A 20,375-nucleotide genomic window follows, 5' to 3' on the forward strand; every position below is an offset into this window, starting at 1 on the left:
ATTTGTCTTTATTTTCGTTGTAATTCCAATTTGGTCCTGGGAGATGGTCTGTGCAGCTTCCATTCACTCTGCCGCCATTTTCCCTCACCCCCTGGACCCAGGTGCCTCATCTTTTTTTTTTTTTCCATTTTTTTTTTTTTGTTGTTCAGGTAGAGTGGGAGAGAGAGGAACAGAGAGAGAGAGAAACATCGATGTGAAAGGGACACATCGAGTGGCTGCCACCCGCACGACTGACCAGAGCCGGGGACAAACTGCAACCGAGGTACATGCCCTTCGCGGGAACCGAACCCGGGTCTCTCAGGACCGCAGGCCGACGCTCTAACCGCTGAGCCAAACCGGCCAGGGCCAGGTGCCTCATCTTTACCTTCCTCATTCCTAAGCTCCAAGGTCCCTTCCTTTACCTCTATAACTTGTTTCCTAAGCCCATTTCTTCTATAAATTTCTTCTTCTACCTTTGTGATTTTCCAAAAAAGTGTTCTCTTATAGTGTGAGTCTTGGCTCTGAATTCTTTCCTAGCTGGACTCAAGTACCAAGGTTGTTGAAGCCAGGTCCTAACGCCACTGGTCTAACACCTGGTGCCGTTCTTGCTGCCCCCAACAAAAGAAGCCACACACAAAAATGTACATAATGTAGATTCCATTTATACAAAACTCAAGAACAGACAAAAATACTCTGGTGATAAGGAGTCAAGATAGTGATTATTTAGCAATTATTTGGGGGACAGCTGGGAGGCAAAAGTATACTGACATTAGAGGACCTCTAGGATGTTGGAAATATTCCAGATCTTGATCTGGGTGGTAATTAATGACACAAATATAAAAGTATGTAACAATTCAACTTAAACTGAACGTTTAAAAGTCGCCCATTTCCTATATGCAAGTTATAGTTCAAATTTTAAAAAGAATCCTATATTTGATCTGCGTTATAGTAAAGACAACACAGTTAAAATACTTTTATCATGTTTTTCTTTCTAATCCTCACCCTAAGATATGTTTTTTTAATTTGTTTTTTTGTTTTTTGTTTTTAAAGAGAGAGGAAGGGAGAGAGACATACACATTGATGTGAAAGAGAAGAAGCTATTGGTTGCCTCCTGTTTGTGCCCTGACCAGGAATCAAACCCACAATCTTTTGATGTACAGGACAACACTCCAACCAACTAAGCCACTGGGCCAAGGCACTTTTATCATTTAAAAGTTTGTTTTAATTTCTAAAATTCAAGGCTATCAAGGTTACTGCTTTCATTATCTCATATCTGGCAGATTATATCACCTCCAACTGATATGCCTACTACCAGTTCCTGCTGAGCACATCTCTGATTTTGCTAATCTAAGTTTAACAAACTTCTTTTGTTCCCATGTGTCTGTGGGATACAGAACAAACACCTCACTGAAGCAAATAAAGACTTTTCTAATCTACTCCCTACCTGCATTTCCAGATCCTTAACTGCCAGCAGTCAAACCTGCCACATCTCTTCACCTTTGGACTCCTGCTCTATACTTTCACTGCCCTACTTCTGCTTCTTCCTCTATCAAATTCCTCCTCACATTTCATTGTCCAGCTCTCAAGGATTCCCTTTCAAAAGGCCGCCCATGGTTTCTACAACCCTCAGTTCCTACCTTCCTGCCTTTGTGAACTCAGCACATTGCCCATATTAAAACCCTCTATAGTTTTTATGTCCTGGCTGGTGTGGCTCAGTTGTCCTCCTATACACCAAAAGGTTGCTGGTTCAATTCCCAGTTAAGGCACATGTCTAGGTTGTAGGCTCAATCCTTGGTGGGTGGATGGGGGGATGCACACTGCTCTCACATCCATGTTTCTCTCTCTCCTTCCTTTTCCCTTCCTCTCTCTCTAAAAATCAATAAAAATATTAAAAAAATAAACCCCGAGCTGGCATCATTCCTCTTTCATCTCTGTATCCCTGTACTCAGCACTTTGGTAAGCAAATGAGTGCTAACAGAACTGAAATATAAATTCCATTTTTGTCTCCCCTCTGAGAACACTCTAATTTTCTTTCCACACTGCTTCCCTCATAACATACATCATCATTCTTATGGTGTCTGTAATTACTTGCGTCTTTGAATGGACTGAGGGTTCCAGGTCGTCAAGGACTGTTTCTTATTGCTGTAGCTCCAGAGTCTAGCACTGCGGCCCAGGCACAAAAGTAGGCGTTCAGTAAATGTTTAATGAGTGATAGAATGGTAGGGACCTTCCTGATACACCAGTTCGTCGCCCTTTCTTTCACGCTGACCAGCTTCTTTGTTTAAAAAATTTTTTTTTGTTTTTCCCAGCATTTTTTATTTTAAGCTATGTATAAGCATGGTCCTCAAGAACACAGAGAAGCGTGGTGCACCTGCTGATTGCAACTCCCGGGATGCTGCAGCCAGCCTTGGCGTCTCACGCTCTTGGGCCCGCCCCTTCCCGCCTTCGCCCCGCCCCGCCCCGCCCCTCCCTCACCCGGCTCGCGCCTTACTGCGGAGCCCGCGCCATCCCCGGCTCATCATTGCGCAAGTGCGGCCGGAGAGCGTGGAGCCTCTGGAGGCCGCCGGCTGCGGGCCCTCAGGAGCGCCGGGATTTGCGGCCTGCGTTCACCGGCTCCACCCGCGCACTACCAGAGGCAACGAGGCGCAGCGAGCATTTTCTCCCTGCGCCCTGGGCTTGTGTGGCCATGGAGAACCAGGTGCTGACGCCGCACGTCTATTGGGCTCAGCGACACCGCGAGCTGTATCTGCGCGTGGAGCTGAGTGACGTGCAGGTAAAGGCCGGGTCCGGGCAGCGGGACGCGCGCAGGGCTGGGTCTCCTGGGACTGACCCGGAGCCACCCGGACCCTCTGCTTCTTTGTTTCGATGCGCGCAGGAGAGTCTGCAGTGCGCCAACGGGATCCAGGACGTGGTGCACTCACGGCGTCCAGTCCCGGGTAGGAGTTGGCCCTTGTCGAGGAAAACACGCAGGGCCGGGGAACGACGGCCTGAGGGCTGCATGCACCCTCGGGTGCTGCCCCCGGCCTCCTCTTTGTTCGTAGTCTTTGGCCTGATGGAACCCGAGCCAGGCCCTGGATGTCTGGCGGTTAGGGCTTGGGTTTGCCGAGGCCGTTGGAGGCGTGGGGTGAGCTCGTTGGGCGAAGGGCGTAGTGTGACAGTGGCTTGATGGGCCATGGCTGGACGTCTAGAACTGACCTGAGTGGTCCAACCAGTCCCGTCGGACCTTCACTAAGCCTGCCGCTCCCTCAGAGAGACCACACCCACCCCCCAACCGGTTAGTAATGGAAATCATTCTTGTTAGTTTTAAAGTCCAGAAGATCTCGAAAAAATGATTTTTACCCTGTATTCTTAAGGCTGTGAGGTCAGGTTTGCTGAGTTGAATAGAGAACTTAAAATTTATCTTAAGTTATATTGAGCAATTTATGTTTGATCTCATTGGCTCCCTGTGTAAACAAGCTAAGACCTCCTCAGTGGTGGAGATCTCTGGATCTGAGAATCCCCATGTTTCTGTCCAGACTGTTCAGGATTGCAGTCTTTGAGGAATTGAAATTTCTGTCTGGAATGTTCTTTCTACAGTCATCCTTACTCCCTATCCTTTTTAACATCTATGGTACTTTGTAACCTTCATTCCACTTAAACTCCCTCTGAGGTTATGTTTGGATATCAGCCTATCTGCCATATTGTCTTTCAAAAGCATGGGTGCTCTTTGAGTGTGAACTTTAATTTGTTGCTCTTAATCTTTATATCTGGAATGTAAACCTGCTTTCCCATTGACAGAGAAAAGACAATACTGGCCAGAGTGCCTTTAAGTAGGCTGTGGTATTGCACGGTATGTCATTTAATGTGTTAAACCAGGCTGAATTATACTTTTGCCTCAGAGAGTGAATAAATGTTCTTTGCTGGCTCTTCTGTGTTTCAGGGTGTCTTAAAAAAAGGAAGAAAAAGTTTTTGTATATGGGGATCGAAGCCTCTTTCTAGAGAATGCTTTTTCCAGCTATCAAAAATGAAAGTCCTGTCTGTTACTACGGTCTTTCTCTTTAAGTAATTTAGCGTTATGTAGACCAATTAAATAACCATAGACCCTACCCTCTCTAGTCATGTAATAAAGATATAATATTCTGGGATACTTTTAAAACTACAAACAGAAAAGGTGTTTTTAGGGGGAAAGGAGTGGTGGCAGCGGAAAGAAGTGGAAGTCAGTTGGACAAATGAAATAATGCATCATACTTATATTTTTTCCTAAAAGATTTAAACATTTTTGTTAAACATGAACACATGTTAATCGTATTTGGTATATTTAAAAATGTGAAGTTATATGTTTGAAATATAGTTAAAATAAAGAAATGTAAAGGTGGAGAAAAATGGAATTTTCTTTTGGAGAGAGAAATCTTCGTTTTTAACTTTTTGGAAAAAAAGAAATATTTTTTCTCCAATAGTTTTTTTTTTTTTTTCTCTGTGATTTCCTATGTGTAATTATGAGACATCCATTTCAGCTACCACTAGTTTATAAGCAACGTGTTCATACCATTCATAAAAGAAATCCTCTACCGCCCTGGCTAGTTTGGCTCAGCAGTGAGAGAGCATCAGCCTGTGGATCAGAGAGTCCTGGGTTTGGTTCCCGCTAAGGGCACAAACCTTGGTTGCAGTTTGTCCCTGCCCCAGTTGAGGTCATGTGGGTGGCAACTAGTCAATATGTCTCTCACATTGATGTTTCTATCTCTCTCTTCCCTCCTCTCTCCCTAAAAAAAAAAAAGAAAGAAAAGAAAAGAAATCCTCTACCACATGTGAGATACTGCAGATTTACAAAGATGAAGTTAGACAGATTTGGCTTTCTAAGGGCATACTATCTAGAAGGAAGCATATTATATACCAACAAAAAGTTTTGTGCATGAGTATGTTTATTGATAACATTGGAGTTGAATATTGAACCAGGTCCCTGGTGTTAAAGAAATTTTTTACTTCTCTTTTGTGTAGTTAGAGATCACTTCCAGAAATAAGTTGAAGAATTCAAACAAATTGGGAGAAGCTTCTAGAAAAAGAAAGGCATAGACTTTTAGATCGTCTGACTTTTACTGTGTGAACGCCATCCAACCAAAGACTGCCAGGAACACACTACTTAAACAACTTGGGTTTATAACTCTTTTCAGCAAGGGAAGGCATACCTCATAGAACTATAGGTGTTTTAAGAGGGTATTAGAAAGAACCGATTATAGGATATGGACTTTGGTGATTCAAGAATGGTCTAAGGAAGCAAGATTCGCTTTATATGCTGTCATAAAATTATTGGCCATATGAATAAATTCTATCCATAGTGAAGAGAGACTGTCACAAGAATAGAACTGTTCATAGTTGGTAGGGAAGTAGCAGTCACGTATTTTGGTCTGGTATCTTATGAGTGACATAGTGGCCAAATTTTTGTCTGTGCCTACACAGACAAAATCAAGGTTTCAGAATAACCTTGTCTGAGGTTGGTATTCTGTGAGATTGTTTGTGCCAGTAGGAGAATAACATACCTTAGTTGTGAGTGCCAAGCCAGCTTCTGATTATGAGGTGCTGCTTTTTATTTATTTATATTTTAAATTTCTTAATTCATTGCTCTATGCAGGACCTGTGAAACCGGTGATTCTGGCTCAGGATGAAACAATTCATTTATTTGTTCAATGAAAACCACTTGTGGAGTACAGAATGAAGCAATTCATTTATTTATTCAATGAAAACCATTTGTGGAGTACCTACTCTTCTCTCATTCAGCTAGGTGCTGGGTTGTTGGACAGCTCTCTGTCGCCCTCTGCTCTCTCTGGCATGTCTCATAGCTTATGTGTGAGTTGTAGTGTTGAATTCCAGTTTGGGGGCATCAGCGCTGCTACCCTTTTCTGAGACAGAGAACCATCTGGGAGATATATATGTTTTTTGAGAAGCAGATAAATTTGTTTAAAAATTAAACTTAGAAAAACTCACATTTCTATTCTGTCTTTGGAACTTCAGAATTAGTGACTAATGAGGAACTACTACTGATGTGAGGAGGAATGGTGTGCAGTAAAGACTTCAACAGCAGTATTGTCTGTGTTTGAGGTGAGCAGTAGCAAGGAGGCTAGCTGGAGTCTAGGGGGGCTAGGACAGGGTTACTTTCAGAATAGAGTTTATTTTTAAGATAAGCCTAATGGACAGATTTGTGTCAGCAATCATCGTTGTTGAAGCATTTGTTCACTTATCAGGGCTTTTGTTTGTTTTAGTTGTGTGTGGACAAAGTGCATAGCTCTGTTTGGGAGCTGTTGGAAAGATATGGTTCTTGTCCTTACCCAGTAGTCTGGTGGAAGGAGTGGTAACTGAAGATAAGAGATTGGGTCCTTGCCCTGGCTGGTTTGGCTCAGGGTTAGAGCATCGGCCCTCAGAGCAGTGAGACGTGGGTTTGATTCTGGTCAAGGGCTTGTACCTTGGTTGCGGTTTGTCCCTGGCCCTGGTTGGGGTCGTGCAGCAGGCAACCGGTTGATGTGTCTCTCTCACATTGGTGTTTCTTTTTCTCTCTCTCTGTCTCTACCCCCCTTCCACTCTATCTGAAGATAAATGGAAAAATCCATTTTATCTTCAGGAGAGGATTTTAAAAAAGAGAGATTGGGTCCTTGCTCTTCTACTTACTATCTGGTGGCCATGGATATTTCACTTAACCATTGTGAGCATCAGCCTCTTCATCCAAATAAATGTGAATAATAACACCTAATTCACAGGATTGTTTTGAAGTTTGAATTGGCAAAAAGATAAAATGGATGTGGTAGATAAAAATCAGGAGGATACCTCAGCTAGGAAGGTCCTCCCTGAGGGTTGAGCGGTCCCCATCCCACACCAGGATCCCAGCTCAGGGTTCCAGTGCCAGGAAGAAAAGTCCCCATAACTTCTGGCTATAAAAACCAGAGGGAACTGAGGCTGAGGGAGGCTGAGGCTTCTAGAGTCCCAAGCAGTTCTTCTTAAAGGGCCCACCATGAACTTACTTGGACTTGCTCCCTCTGAGCTCAGAGGGAAGGCAGCTTGAAAGGCACCAGAGACATATGGGGAAGAACTGAGTTGTTTGGCCTCCAGACAAGGACTGGAGAGGTGGCTTTCTCCCAGACAGATGATGTGCTGCCAAAGACGATTGTTTCTTTGGTGAGCCCTTTCCCCACGGGCCTGCAGATGGCCACCGTATCTGGGACTCCAGCAGCCTAGCTCACACTGTTTGGTCCGCCTTGGTGATTCACTGAGGCCCTGCCCTACCCAACTTTTGGGCCCACCCAACCTGTTTTCAATGGCTTTACCATAGGATTGGCCTATTTTGGATCCTGCTTCAGATTTGCCTAAAATCTCTCAAACAAGCAGCATCTGGTCTCACCAAGCCCCATAACTCTCATTAAGTGGCCCCAGGCCTTGCACTTGAAGCAGCCAGCCTTGGTTCACAACTTGGCTTTTCCTGGGCACCTCCAAGCCCAGCACAAGAAGCAGCCATCAGCACATCACTTTGTAGCTTATGCCGGGTGGCCCCTGGTAGAACACAAGCAGTGGCTGACCTTGCCCCAGAATCAGCACACCCAGTAGACAGCTTCAGACCACATCGAAACACCACCACCCAAACACCTCTGCAAGTGACACATTGAATGAGTAGACTCAGTGGGTACAAGAGCCCTGATGAAGTAAGTCTTGCTCTATATGGTGGGCCCTGCATAGCTTATCTTCCAAGGTAAGTCAGAGGTCAGTGGTTAGTGGGCATCATCAGTCCTTGCAGCTGATCAGCCTGAGTAAATCCCTCCCATTGATATGCCAACAGCAATCAAAACTCAATTACAACAGAAGGGTGTACAGTCCACACTAGGGGTGCACCTTGAGGGCCCAGCTGGGGTGATCAAGGAGACTGCCACTGGATCCTACAGGACACCTACAACAATAGGCCACCCTATGAAGCGTAGGAGACATAGCAATTCTACCTAATACATAGAAACAAACACACGGAAGTAGCCAAAATGGGGAGACAAAGAAATATATCCCAAATGAAAGAAAAGAACAAAACTCCAGGAAAAGAACTAAACAAAATGGAGATAAGCAATCAATGAGATGCAGAGTTCAAAACGCTGGTTATAGGGATGCTCAAGGAACTTACCAAGAACATCAACAACATAAAAAAGGACCAGTCAGAAATGAACGATGCACTAACTGCCATAAAGAATAATTTCCGGGGAATCCATAGTAGAGTAGGTAAAGCCAAGAAGCAAATCATCAATTTGGAATATAAGGAAGCAAAAAACACCCAATCAAAAGAGCAAAGAGAAAAATGAATAAAAAAAAATAAGGGTAGTATAAGGAGCCTCTGGGACAACGTGAGGCATACCAATATTTGCATCATGGGGGTGCTAGAAGGAGGAGAGAGAAAGCAAGAAATTGAAAACCTATTTGAAAAAATAATGACAGCAAACTTTCCTAACTTGGTGAAGAAAACAGACATACAAGTCCAGGAAGCACAGAGTCCCAAACAAGATGAACCCAAAGAGGTCCACACCAAGACACATCATCATCAAAATGCAAAAGGATAGAGACAAAGAGAATCTTAAAAGCAGCAAGAGAAAAACAGTTACCTACAACAGAGCTCCCATAAGGCTGTCAGCCGATTTCTCAAAAGAAACTTTGCAGGCCAGAGGGGAGTAGCAAGAAATATTTAAAGTGATGAAAAGCAGCCCTGGCCAGTTTTGCTCAGCAGTTAGAGCGTTGGTCCGTTGACCAGAGAGACCTGGGTTCAGTTCCCACTAAGGGCACAAACTGGTTGCAGTTTGTCCCTGGCCCCAGTTGGGGTCTTGTGGGTGGCACCCCCTCGATGTGTCTCTCTCATATCGATGTTTCTTTTTCTCTCTTCCTCCCTTTCTCCCTCCTGCTCTATCTGAAGATAAATGCAAAAATGTCCTTGGATGAGGATTAAAAAAAAAAAAAAGTGATGAAAAGCAAGGACCTACAACCAAGATTACTCTAACCTGCAAAGCTATCATTTAGAATCGATGGGCATATCAAGAGTTTCCCAGACAAGAAAAAGCTAAAGGAGTTCGTCACCACCAAATCAGTATTATATGAAATGTTGAAGGGTCTTCTTGATGGAGAAGAACAAAAATATGAACAATAAAATGTCAATAAATACATATCTACAAACAAAATGAGCAAACAGAACAGATACAGACTCATAGATACAGAGAACTTTTGTTGCTTGCTAGATGGGTGGGGGCCAGGGGAATGGGTGAAAAAGATGAAAGAATTAAGAAGTACAAACTGACTGTTAGACTGCTGAACCTCAAAGGGAAGGGGGTAGGGAGGGCAGGATAAGATAAACCAAAGCACTTCTATGCATATATGCATAACCAATGGACACTGACAGTAGTGTGCGGAAGGCAGGAGGTGGGCAGGACAGGGTATGAGGCGTCAATGGGGAAAAAAGGGGGACATCTGTAATACATTCAACAATAAAGATAAGTTAAAAACATTAAAATGATAGGAAATTATTTCTCACATTAGATTGTGAAAAATGAAAAGTCTAATGTTACCAATTATTGGCAAGGATGTTCAGTGATGGGATATTTTTATATAGTTTGGAGAACAGTTTGGCATTGTTTGGTCAAGCTGAAGATGTGCATATCCTTATGCCTTGGAAGTTTTGCTCCTTAGAGAAGCTCTTTCATTCAAGCACAAGGAGACAGCATGTTTATTACAGCAATAAAATTAAAAGCAATCTTAATTCTTATCAACAGAAGAGTGGATAGCCCTGGCTAGTTTGGTTCAGTGGTTAGAGCATTAGACTGCGGTCCCGAGAGATCTGGGTTCGGTTCCCGCTAAGGGCGCATACCTCGGTTGCAGTTTGTCCCCGGCCCTGGTTGGTCGTGCGGGTGGTAGCCACTCGATGTGTCCCTTTCACGTCGATGTTTCTCTCTCTCTGTTCCTCTCTCTCCCTCCCACTCTACCTGAACAAAAAATGGGGAAAAAAAAAAAAAGAGTGGATAGATTGTGGTATATTTACACAATGGCACATTGTACTGTACGACAGCTAAAATAAATGAGATAGAACTGCCCTCATCTATAAAGGTGAAGTGTAGAAATATAAACTAAAAAGCAAGTTGAAGAATTATATAGACAGTATGAAACCATTTATATAACATGTAAAATAATACTTTGTATCATAATAAATACCTAACGTGTTATAAGTGAATAAAGAAGTACAGTGGGCCCAGCTGGTGTGGCTCAGTGGTTGAACATCGACCCATGCACCAAGAGGTTGTTGGTTTGATTCCCGGTCAGGGCACATGCCAGGTTGTGAGCCTGATCCCAGTGGGGGGCATGCAGGAGGCGACCAATTGATGGTCTCTCATTGATGTTTCTATCTATCTCTCCCTCTCCCTTCCTCTCTCTCTCAAATCAATGAAGAAAACAATTAAAAATAAAAAGAAAAGGCCCTGGCGGGTTTGGCTCAGCAGTTAGAATGTCGGCCTATGGTCCAGAGAGACCTGGGTTCGGTTTCCGCTAAGGGCACATATCTCGGTTGCAGTTTGTCCCCGACCCTGGTTGGGTCGTGCGGGTGGCAGCCACTCAGTGTGTACCTTTCATGTTGATGTTTCTCTCTCTCTCTCTCTTCCTCTCTCTCCCTCCTACTCTATCGGAACAAAAAATGAAAAAATGTCCTCGGGTGAGGAAAAATTAAAAAAAAAGAAAAAGAAAAGAAATACAGTGGCGACACTGCCAGTGTGGCTCAGTTGAGCATCGTCCTGTACACCAAAAGGTTGCTGGTTGGATTCCTGGTCAGGGTACATGCCCAGGTTTTGGGTTTGGTCCCTGGTCATGGTATCTATGCGAGGCAATCAATCATTGTTTCTCTCTCACATTAATATTTCTCTCTCATTCTCCCTCCCTCTCCTTTCCTCTCTGTCTAAAATCAATAAAAGCGTTAAAAAAAAATACAGTGGGAATGATAAGCTCTAATTCTGGAAATAATGCTTACCTGTGAGGGTGGGATGTATTTGAGAGAGGGAGGGCAGTGGGATTGAGCAATTGTGTAACTGTACTCATATCTGTTTTATTGGGGTGGGGGGAAGCTGATGCAAGTAAAGCAAAATGCTGATTGATAATAGGTACAGTGGTGTTTGCTATATTTTTCTGTGTATGAATGATCATTTGGAATACTTCATAACAAAGATTAAGTCTGAGCTGTTCAGAAACACAGTACAAAACACTCATAAAGCAGTAAAATAATTAAATAATTGGATAACTATTGAGCACCCACAGTGGTCTAGGCACAGTGCTAGGTACCTGGGAGTCCAGTGAGCCTCTTGCTTACTATATAACTTTTTTCTGTGCATATATATATGTGTATGTGTGAGTGTGTGTGTGTGTGTATGTGTATTTTTTTCTTTATTGATTTCAGAGAGAGATGAAGTGAGAGAGAGAGAGAGAGAAACGTGAATGAGAGAGAACATCGATTGGCAGCCTCCTGCATGCCTCCCACTGGGGATTGGGCCTGCAACTTGGGCATGTGCCCTGACCGGGAATCAAACCAGCAACCTCTTGGTGCATGGGTTGATGCCCAACCACTAAGCAACACCGTCTGGACTCTGCATATATTAATCACACATGCCAGCAAAGATAAATACTAACAATTTGAACTAGGAAGGAAACCATTGTCTAAAAAGTTAGGTAGATAGTTCATTGAACTCTGTAGTTCTGTCAGAAATTATGAAAGTGAGGTGAATTCACTTAATTTCAGTTTATTAAATAGTTATTGAGGCATTAGGGATTCAGAGATGAATAAGACACAGTCCTGCTATAAGGGAACTCAATGCTAGGGGACAGATAAACCAATAACCAATAATTACAGAATTGTGTGATAAGTAATATAATAAAGGTAAAGAAGGTAGTAAGGAAGCTATAAATTTTGATGTTGGAAGTGAGTAGGTGGGAAAAGGAATTCACATTTGACCTGGACTTTGACAGATGAATAGATTTGGAAACTTAGAAGAGCATTCTAGTCAGAGGAAGAAAAGCAACCCTAATATGAATGCTTACTAGATGCCAGACTCTGTGTATTATTATAGTTCTCACAACAATCTTGTGAAATAAGGGGTTTTATTGTGTGTGTGTTTTTTTAAATAATGAGTTACGATGGATTTGAAAGTGAATGATAGAAATAAATATGATATGACTAGGATTTTGTATCCACGTCCATTTGACTTCAAAGCCACCTTTTACCCTTTTTCTTATTCATTCCTCTTTTTATAAGCAAAGGCACAATTCCATCTCTAGTAAAAAATGGGCTAAGTTGTGCAGACCATCTTTTCTGCTAAAAACAACTAAAAGTGTTCCAATATAAATCTTAAAATCATCAAGGATTCAATAAGTTAGAAAATAAAGTGGGAACTCAAAGAGGTAAGTTGAACTCTGAAATTGCTTTTGCCTTGAGAACATTTACTCAATTGCATGAACTTGAACTTTGGTTTTGACAGCCTGACAGTGCAGGGGACAGAAGTAAGATCAAATCCCACCAGAGATGCAATATGTAATAGGAAACCCTTCTCCCCGTTAACTGTGCTTCAGTGGACCACACACTTGTACAGGAAGGATGAACTAGAGGTAAACCCACCGCACCTTCCTGTCCCCACATGCCTTGGCACTGAACAAAGTAGAAGAAAAAGGTCCTTGAGGACTTAAAACTGTTAGTTGACTCAAAAGATTACACAGCACAAATTTATACAATTTTGGAGATTCAAAAACTCTCAAACCATAAATTTAGTTTAAAGTGCCTCCTGCATGGCCCCCACTGGGGATTTGGCCCACAACCTGGACATGTGCCCTGACAGGGAATCAAACTGGCAACCTCTTGGTGCATGCGTCGATGCTCAGTCACCCATGCTGGGCTAAAGTGAACCAAACTGATAGGGCTTTACCCTAGGTGCTTGGCAGAAGCAGGTGTAGATCCTTGTGGTGTAGCTATGGTGTAGCTATATCTGCTAAAGAGTTTTATGTAAAATGTACTTTTATTTATTTGTTTATTTTTAATTTTTTTTTTTTATCCTCACCCGAGGACATTTTTTGCATTTATCTTCAGATAGAGCGAGAGGGAGAGAGGGAGGCAGAGAGAGAGATAAACATCGATGTGAGAGAGACACATCGACTGGTTGCCACCCACACGACCCCAACTGGGGCCGGGGACAAACTGAAGCCAAGGTATGTGCCCTTAGCGGGAACTGAACCCGGGACTCTCTGATCTGCGGGCCGATGCTTTAACTGCTGAGCCAAACTGGCCAGGGCAGTAAAATGTACTTTTAGAGATGAAACGGTCAGTTCATAATGATAGAGGTTTCAAGTCACCAGGAAAATATAGCAACATTAAACTTAATATATAACTGGTAACATGTCCTCTATAATAGGAAATTAACAGAGGTACAAGGAGAAATAGATAAATTTAAAATAGTGTGATTTTTTTTCCTAGTAATTAATTAATAGAATAAGAAGACAAAATTCCATAAACATAGATTATGTGAACAAATAAATAATAGTAAACCTAATGGATATATGTAGAATACTGCATCTAATAATTCCAGAATATGCAATCTTTTCAAGTTTATTCGACCATTTACAAAATTTGACTATATGATGCTTTCTCAAGCAAGTCCCTACAAATTTGAAAGAATTAAAACTATTCAGAGAATGTTCTCTGATCACAGTGTAATTGAGGTAGAAAATAATAATGTAACTAAAATCTCACGTGTTTGGCAATTAAGAAACACTTCTCCATAACCCATATTTCAAGATGAAAATGTACTATAATGGAAATTAGGAAATATTTTAGAGTGAATGATAATGAAAATACTATATTCAGAGCTTCAGAGTTGTAACCAAAGGAGAAGTTGGTAGGACATTTATATTTTTAAATACTTATATTTAAAATATTAATTAAAATAAAAGAATGAAGTCTGAAAATTAATGATCTCTGAGTCCATTTCAAGAAGATAGAAAAAATATACCAAATTCTTGCCCTGCTGGTGTGGCTCAGTGGTTGTTGACCCATGTATCAAGAGGTTGCCGGCTCGATTCCCGGTCAGGGCACATGCCCAGGTTGTGGGCCCGATCTCCAGTGAGGGGCATGCAGGAGGCGGCCAGTTAATGTTCTCTCTCATTGATATTTCTGTCTCTCTGTCCCTCTCCTTTCCTCTCTAAAATCAATAAAGAAAAAAATGTTAAAAAGAAAAAAAAGCAAATTCTCTTAAAGTTGAAGGAAGGAAAGAAATAAAGAGCAGAAATAGAAAGCAGAGATGGAGAGAATCAATAAAGCTAAAAGTTAAATCTTGAAAAGACTATTAGAATGCACAGATCTCTTGATAAGATTAAGACATAAACCATATCAGTAATGGAAAAGCCTTAACCATAGGAGTTACAGACATTAAAAAGCAAAGAGGATATTGAATTGATGTCAGACAAAATGGATAAATTCTTAGAAAGTAAAGATGGTTTCTCTCAAAGGGATAGAAAACCTAAATTGCACAATAACCATTAAATAAATCAGTAGTCAGAAATCTTCCCACAAGGAGATTTCTGGGTTTGAGTGGCTTAACCATTGAGTTCTATCAAACATTTACAGAAGTAATTATAATTTTATTAGTTATCTATTGCTGCATAACAAATCACCCGAAAATGTAGTAGTTTAAAATAACACTTTATCATCTCTCTGTTTCTATGGGTCCTTCAGGAAGGACTAGGGTTGTTGTGGCTTGGGATCTCTTCATGAGATTGTAGTCAGATGTGAGTTGTATGATAACCCAGGGTATTCACTTCAAGGATGTCTCACTCACCTTGTTGGCAGATTGTTGTCCACAAGTTAGTTTTCCATGTTGGCCTCTACACAGGACTGCTTGAGTATTCTCATGACATGGTATCTGTCTTTGCCCAGAGTCAACAGTCCAAGAGGCCTAGATGGAAGCTGCAGTGGCTTTTATGACTTAACCTCAGAAGTCACATTGTTGTTTCCACTCTGTTCTGTTGGTTACTTAGATCACACCTGACATCAGTTAGGAGGGGACTACACAGAGTGTCAACATTGGGGAAAGGCTCACTGGGGGCCAGTCTTGAAGGCTGGCTACTACATCAGACTTGTACTTATGTTTCCAGAGAGAGGGAGAGGTAACACTCTTCAGTTCATTTTTTTTTTTTTTTTCTAAATAAGAGCCGTTTATTTGCTGGCCCACGTCTGATTCCCAACACCCCTGTGACAGAGTCTTCAGAATCAGCCTCTTCAGCTCATTTTTATGAGGCAGAGATTAGAAAGGGAAATTCTAGGCCAATCTCATTTATAAATATAGATGCTAATTTTTTTATTGTTTCAGGTTCTCTTCCAGTTTTGAACTTGTGTCTGGCATAAGCATTTGTAACAGAAATATTCCTCCACTGCCAACACCTTTGGAGAAGCTGAACCTGAAATGCCTGGTGCACTGCTGGGTAGGAGGAGCTGGCCCATTATTGCTGAGTTAGCATCTGAAATCTGGTTCATAGAAATGCTTAATGAATTCCTGGACTTGTGCTGTGGCTAGCTATGTAGACCTTGGTTACACACATCTATCTGTCTGAGAAGAATAAACTGGGCCCCAAACCTCCATTTTTCCTTGCGTGTGAATTAGGGTATGGGGAACAGAGTTGGGCAAGAAGTGATGTAGATAGGAAACTTCCAAGAAGTCTGAGAACTCTAGCTTTCATGATATTTACATCAAAATCCTATTTTCTTTTGCTGAGGAACCATGCCCCTGGAAGTGTAGCCTTTTAAAATTAGGTTTCCCAACTCCTTCTTTCTGCCACAGAGATTATCTTGATTGTTATCCTCTTTGGTTGAGCTTCTCAGCCTGAAGTCTATACTTCCACTGGGGAGGTTCTTAACTAAAACTTGGCTCAAATGCTCCCCCACAAGCCTTCATTATTGCCCTTTTCCTAACACTGTTGGCTATGAATAGAGTATCTAGGCTCTCACTGCCTATTAGTATATCCCCTCTCCAACCTTCTTCTGTCTTGTTGGTTTCCTTTGATGGCATGATAGAACACAGCCTACAGGAGAAAAATAAACTAGTTATGGCACTGGAAACATGGTGCTTCTTGCTTATTAACTTTGAGCTGGGAGGTAGAAGGTGAGTTGTTTTTCAACTACTGGGAAAAGAGTTAAGAAGTTTCATTTTAAATTATGCTGCTAAAGACATGTAGCAAATTCTGGGAACAAAAGAACAATTTGGAGAATTTCAATCTCATCTAGTTTTTGTTTGGAAGAGGTTAAGAGAATGTGAGCCTCAGATGAATGCCCTGAATATTTTGTTTTCATCCAACTACTCTTAATCCTCAGCCCTTCCCTCTACCTATTGGAATGAATTTATTCCTCTTATTGCAACACAGGCCTAACATTTGGTGAAGTTTTCCCTAGCCATTCTGTTCCCATTGTACTTGCTGACTTAACTGTACACTTAGTGCTTTTTACTACTCTTTTTGATCTTGTGCTTATGTTATTTGATACTATTTGATATCTGCTCATAGGAAATGACTCATCTGTTCCACTAGATTCTCTGCCTCCACAGCTCAGAGACTGAGTCTTAGAGAACTGTGTATTTCTCTATAACACCTCACATAGCACCTTGCACTATTTGCAGTTATCAGAATGGACTGGCTCAGTACCTGATTGTTCTGCACAGTTAGAGCACTTTAGGATCCTTCTCGCAGGAGCCTACAATCTCAGATGGGTGCAGATAGACGTACAGAAACCCTACACAGATGTGAATAAACGACTAAATATATTCTTTGGGGGAGGCACAGGGTAGGAGATTGAACCCCCAAGGGGGAAGGATGGTTTTAATTCCATTTTTCTCATTAAAATGCCCTTCTCGAATCCTTGGTCTCTTTTCACAGAATCCTGCCATCAGCATCACTGAAAATGTACTGCATTTCAAAGGTCAGTATTCGGGCAAATGCTCCCAGCTCTCTACGCAGTTAGAGGTGTAGTGGTGGTTTCTTTTTATTTTTATCTATTTGTTTTCTTCACTTTCTATTTATGCTCACCTCTCTGACACTCTTGAGGTAAGCTAGATTGTTTTGAAGTACATGATTAAGAAAGTCAAAGAAGTTATTTAGAATCCTGCTTTCCCCTTGAAGAGGCAGTAGATATAGCACAAAAGAATCCTGGGCTAGAATTGGGAGATTAATTCTATTGCTACCTCGGGCAACTTATTGACTTCTCTGGATCTATAAAATAGGGTATTGGGTTATAAATTGTGTTTCTCAAATTTGAGGGTCCACAGACATCTGAGAATATGTCCTTAGCATCCTCCAGGGCCATAGACCCAGATTGAGAAACATATTAAGAGTTAAGTATAGTCACTTTAAGTGATGTGTGGCTCCGTTGTAGCTGTAAACACAGATGCAGACACAGCCACTGAACTTGTGTGGTAGTGCTAGCCTATAAGGTAGCCATCTAGATGCTTTAAAAAAATTATAATGAAACCAAAAAATAGAAATTGTCTTATTGAGGTTGTGTGGGTTCCCTGATATTACACTTATAGACCAGTTTAAGAAACACTTTAGGTGATACCTAAAGCTTTTCCAGCTCATGACAGTCTTTGATTCTGTGACTCTGCCCCCATCTCCTTTCTCCTTAGTTCATCAGCACACTTGCTGTTGTGGCACAGAGGGTAGGTCTGGATTTATTGTCACCCAATGGGGTGGAATTTTCCCTAATCTCTTTCTGTTCTAGTTCCTCAGAATGTCACTAGTAAGTGACTAGGGTTATGGGACATTGAAGAGTTTCTATTTTACATGAGATTCCATCTGCCTTAATATACTTGCATGAAATCACAGCCTGACTTTTATATCTACTTTTCAAGGTGAGAACAGCTCAGATTTTTTTTAGGAGCTGTACATTTGAATAGAAACTAAAGTGATAAAAGTATATCTTGCCACTTGGAGCTTATAGACTGCCCTGTCTTAAGGAATGTGTGGTCTTAGGGAACAGTAGCTACCTGTGGCAAATATTAGGAAAGTTATGCTACATATGACCAGATGAGGAAATAGAGCCGAACTGAGAGACGACTGAGAGTTAGAGGGCAAGGGCTCACTGGCACCGAGGCCTGGCTTGATGAGGGGACAGGAGCCATGTCAAGGCACAGAGTGGCATAGTGGTCAACCCTGGCACTTTCCTCCTAGGGCCTTATGTCCTCTCTTAGGACTGAGCTGAAAAAATCATTTTTCTCTTTTTTGTTCCATTTGGGATGTGCTACAGGAGGAGTCAACATTTCCATTTTCTATCCCTGGTTGAACAGTGTTAGGTTCAGAGTTTTCTTTGAGACAATCCAGCATTTCCTTGTACTCTTGCAACTTTCCTTAACCTGATTTTTCTCTGCTCTGGATTCAGTGCCAAAGTACATGTGAAAATTAAATTTATATCTATGTGATACCTTTGGCTTTGCTTTCTGTAATCGTTTTCCTGCCTATTATTTATACTGGGCATCATCAGGGCCATGTTGGAAGATTAAATAACTACTCTGGAACTGACCATCAGAAGGATACATGGAGATAAACTTTTGTCCAGGATTTAACTTACCTAGCTGTTGATTAGTTCTCACAAGCCCCCACTCATTTTGGCAGGACCCGTTGATATTTGTATACTTCTGAAAGAACTGCATAAGCCTTTGGATGGCCTTTCTCTGCTCAGGTTCACAATAACCCACATTTCTTTCTTTATAGCTCAAGGCCATGGTGCCAAAGGAGACAATGTCTATGAATTTCATTTGGAGTTCTTGGACCTTGTGAAGCCAGAGGTATGTTCTTTCCTTTCTCACTTCCCTTTCTATTTTAGGAAATAAATACTAGTTTAGTGAAATGGGGAGCAGGGTTTGTGGGAAAGAAGGTAAAAACCAAAGGAGAATTTAGTTCTTTTATTTGGAACAGGTTTTAGCTGCAGAGGAATGTGGAAGTCGGAGAACCTGAGGTGATTTGGGGCCCTGTCACTTATTAACAGTTTGAACAAGTCCTTTCATTTTTTTGAGTCCTGGTTTCCTTATATGTTAAATGAAGGATTGGATAAGTGATCTCTTTACCAATCTCGTGTTTAGCTCTGAATTCTGTTTTTTTTTGTTTGTTTGTTTCTTTTTTTCTTCTTAGTGATGACAGAGGAGGGTATTGTACCTATAGAGAGCAGAGTCACAGAGGGCAGGTGAAGCCCATGCCAGGGCACTGCTTTCGTGCGACTTTGCTAGAGGGCAGTAGAAATCAGAAAAGGATGAGACAGTTGATCTTTAGAAAGAATGCATGATATATATTGAAGTTTCCCTTCTCTCAGAGTTTGAGGAAGCTTCTGTAACAGGAAGGGAGAAACCCCAACACATGGTGTATTTCAGTTTCTGGAATTACACTCTTATCTCTGGGGGCTTGAGCATATTGCTCTCTGTCTGCAGGAGGTTGTAATTGTGTGTTTTTTAAAAAATTTATTTTTATGAATGAGTAATATTTAAAATATATTTTTTCTTTATTGATTTTAGAGAGGAAGGGAGAGGCAGAGAGGTAGAAACATCGATGAGAGAAAATATTGATTGGCTGCCTCCTGCATGCCCCCCACTGAGGATTGGGCCCACAACCTGGGCATGTGCCCTGACTGGGAATTGAACTGGCAACTTTTTGGTGCATGTGTTGATGCTCAACCATTGAGCCACATCAGCCAGGCTGTTTTGGTTGTTTTAATAGTCAGCAGTGGTTTAAGAGGGTGGAGATATTGTTATGGGTCTTGTGATGGAGGCAAAGGGAGAGGCCATGTAGAAGAATAATGAACTGGAACAGCCTCTAAGAATTTGAGTTTAGTTGGGAAGACTACCTAGGCTGACCTTGTGAAAAAGTTGTATCTGATCCAGTGAGTTCTGGCCTTGATTAGAGCTTTCTAAAAAAAGGACTCTCTATACTAGGGACCGTCAATTATTTGAATTTGATCATCTTCATGGGAGGAAAATTTGGAAGGTGAGGATGCACTTGAGAAAGTGATTGAAGGTGGTGCCTTGCATGATGTAGATCTGGCAGGAGGTTCATCTAGTTTCTTCTAGGATCACCAGGAACTTGCTGACTTTGTAAAAAAATTTTTTCTTTTATTGATTTTAGAGAGGGGAAGGGATAAGGAGAGAGAGAGAAACATCGATGAGCGAGAACATCAATTGGCCACCTCCTGCACACTCCCACTGGGGATCGGGCCCACAACCTGGGCATGTGCCCTGACCGGGGATCAAACTGGTGACTTCTAGGTACATGTGTCATGCATTGGGAGAATCAGAAAAACAGTGCTGTTCTTACCAGATCTTCCCTATACTGGCCCTTGGTCTAGATGTTCTGTTCGGATCCGTGCA

General features: G+C 41.8%; 1 protein-coding gene across 2 annotated transcripts in view; it reads left to right on the forward strand.

The window, feature by feature from the left end:
• The first annotated feature begins 2,518 nt into the window (after window positions 1-2,518).
• Window positions 2,519-20,375, forward strand: part of HACD3 (3-hydroxyacyl-CoA dehydratase 3) — a 39,222-nt gene continuing 21,365 nt past the window's right edge. The window contains exons 1-3 of one of the 2 annotated variants that reach the window (XM_036281205.1): window positions 2,519-2,752; window positions 16,903-16,945; window positions 18,733-18,806. In XM_036281205.1, the coding sequence (XP_036137098.1) occupies window positions 2,666-2,752; window positions 16,903-16,945; window positions 18,733-18,806 (204 nt within the window). In that variant the 5' untranslated portion in view covers window positions 2,519-2,665. The remainder of the gene's footprint in view (window positions 2,753-16,902; window positions 16,946-18,732; window positions 18,807-20,375) is intronic. The other variant, XM_036281200.1, reaches the window with a different exon arrangement.

This window comes from Molossus molossus, unplaced genomic scaffold, assembly GCF_014108415.1.
Source record: "Molossus molossus isolate mMolMol1 unplaced genomic scaffold, mMolMol1.p scaffold_m16_p_1, whole genome shotgun sequence".
Lineage (NCBI taxonomy): Eukaryota > Metazoa > Chordata > Mammalia > Chiroptera > Molossidae > Molossus > Molossus molossus.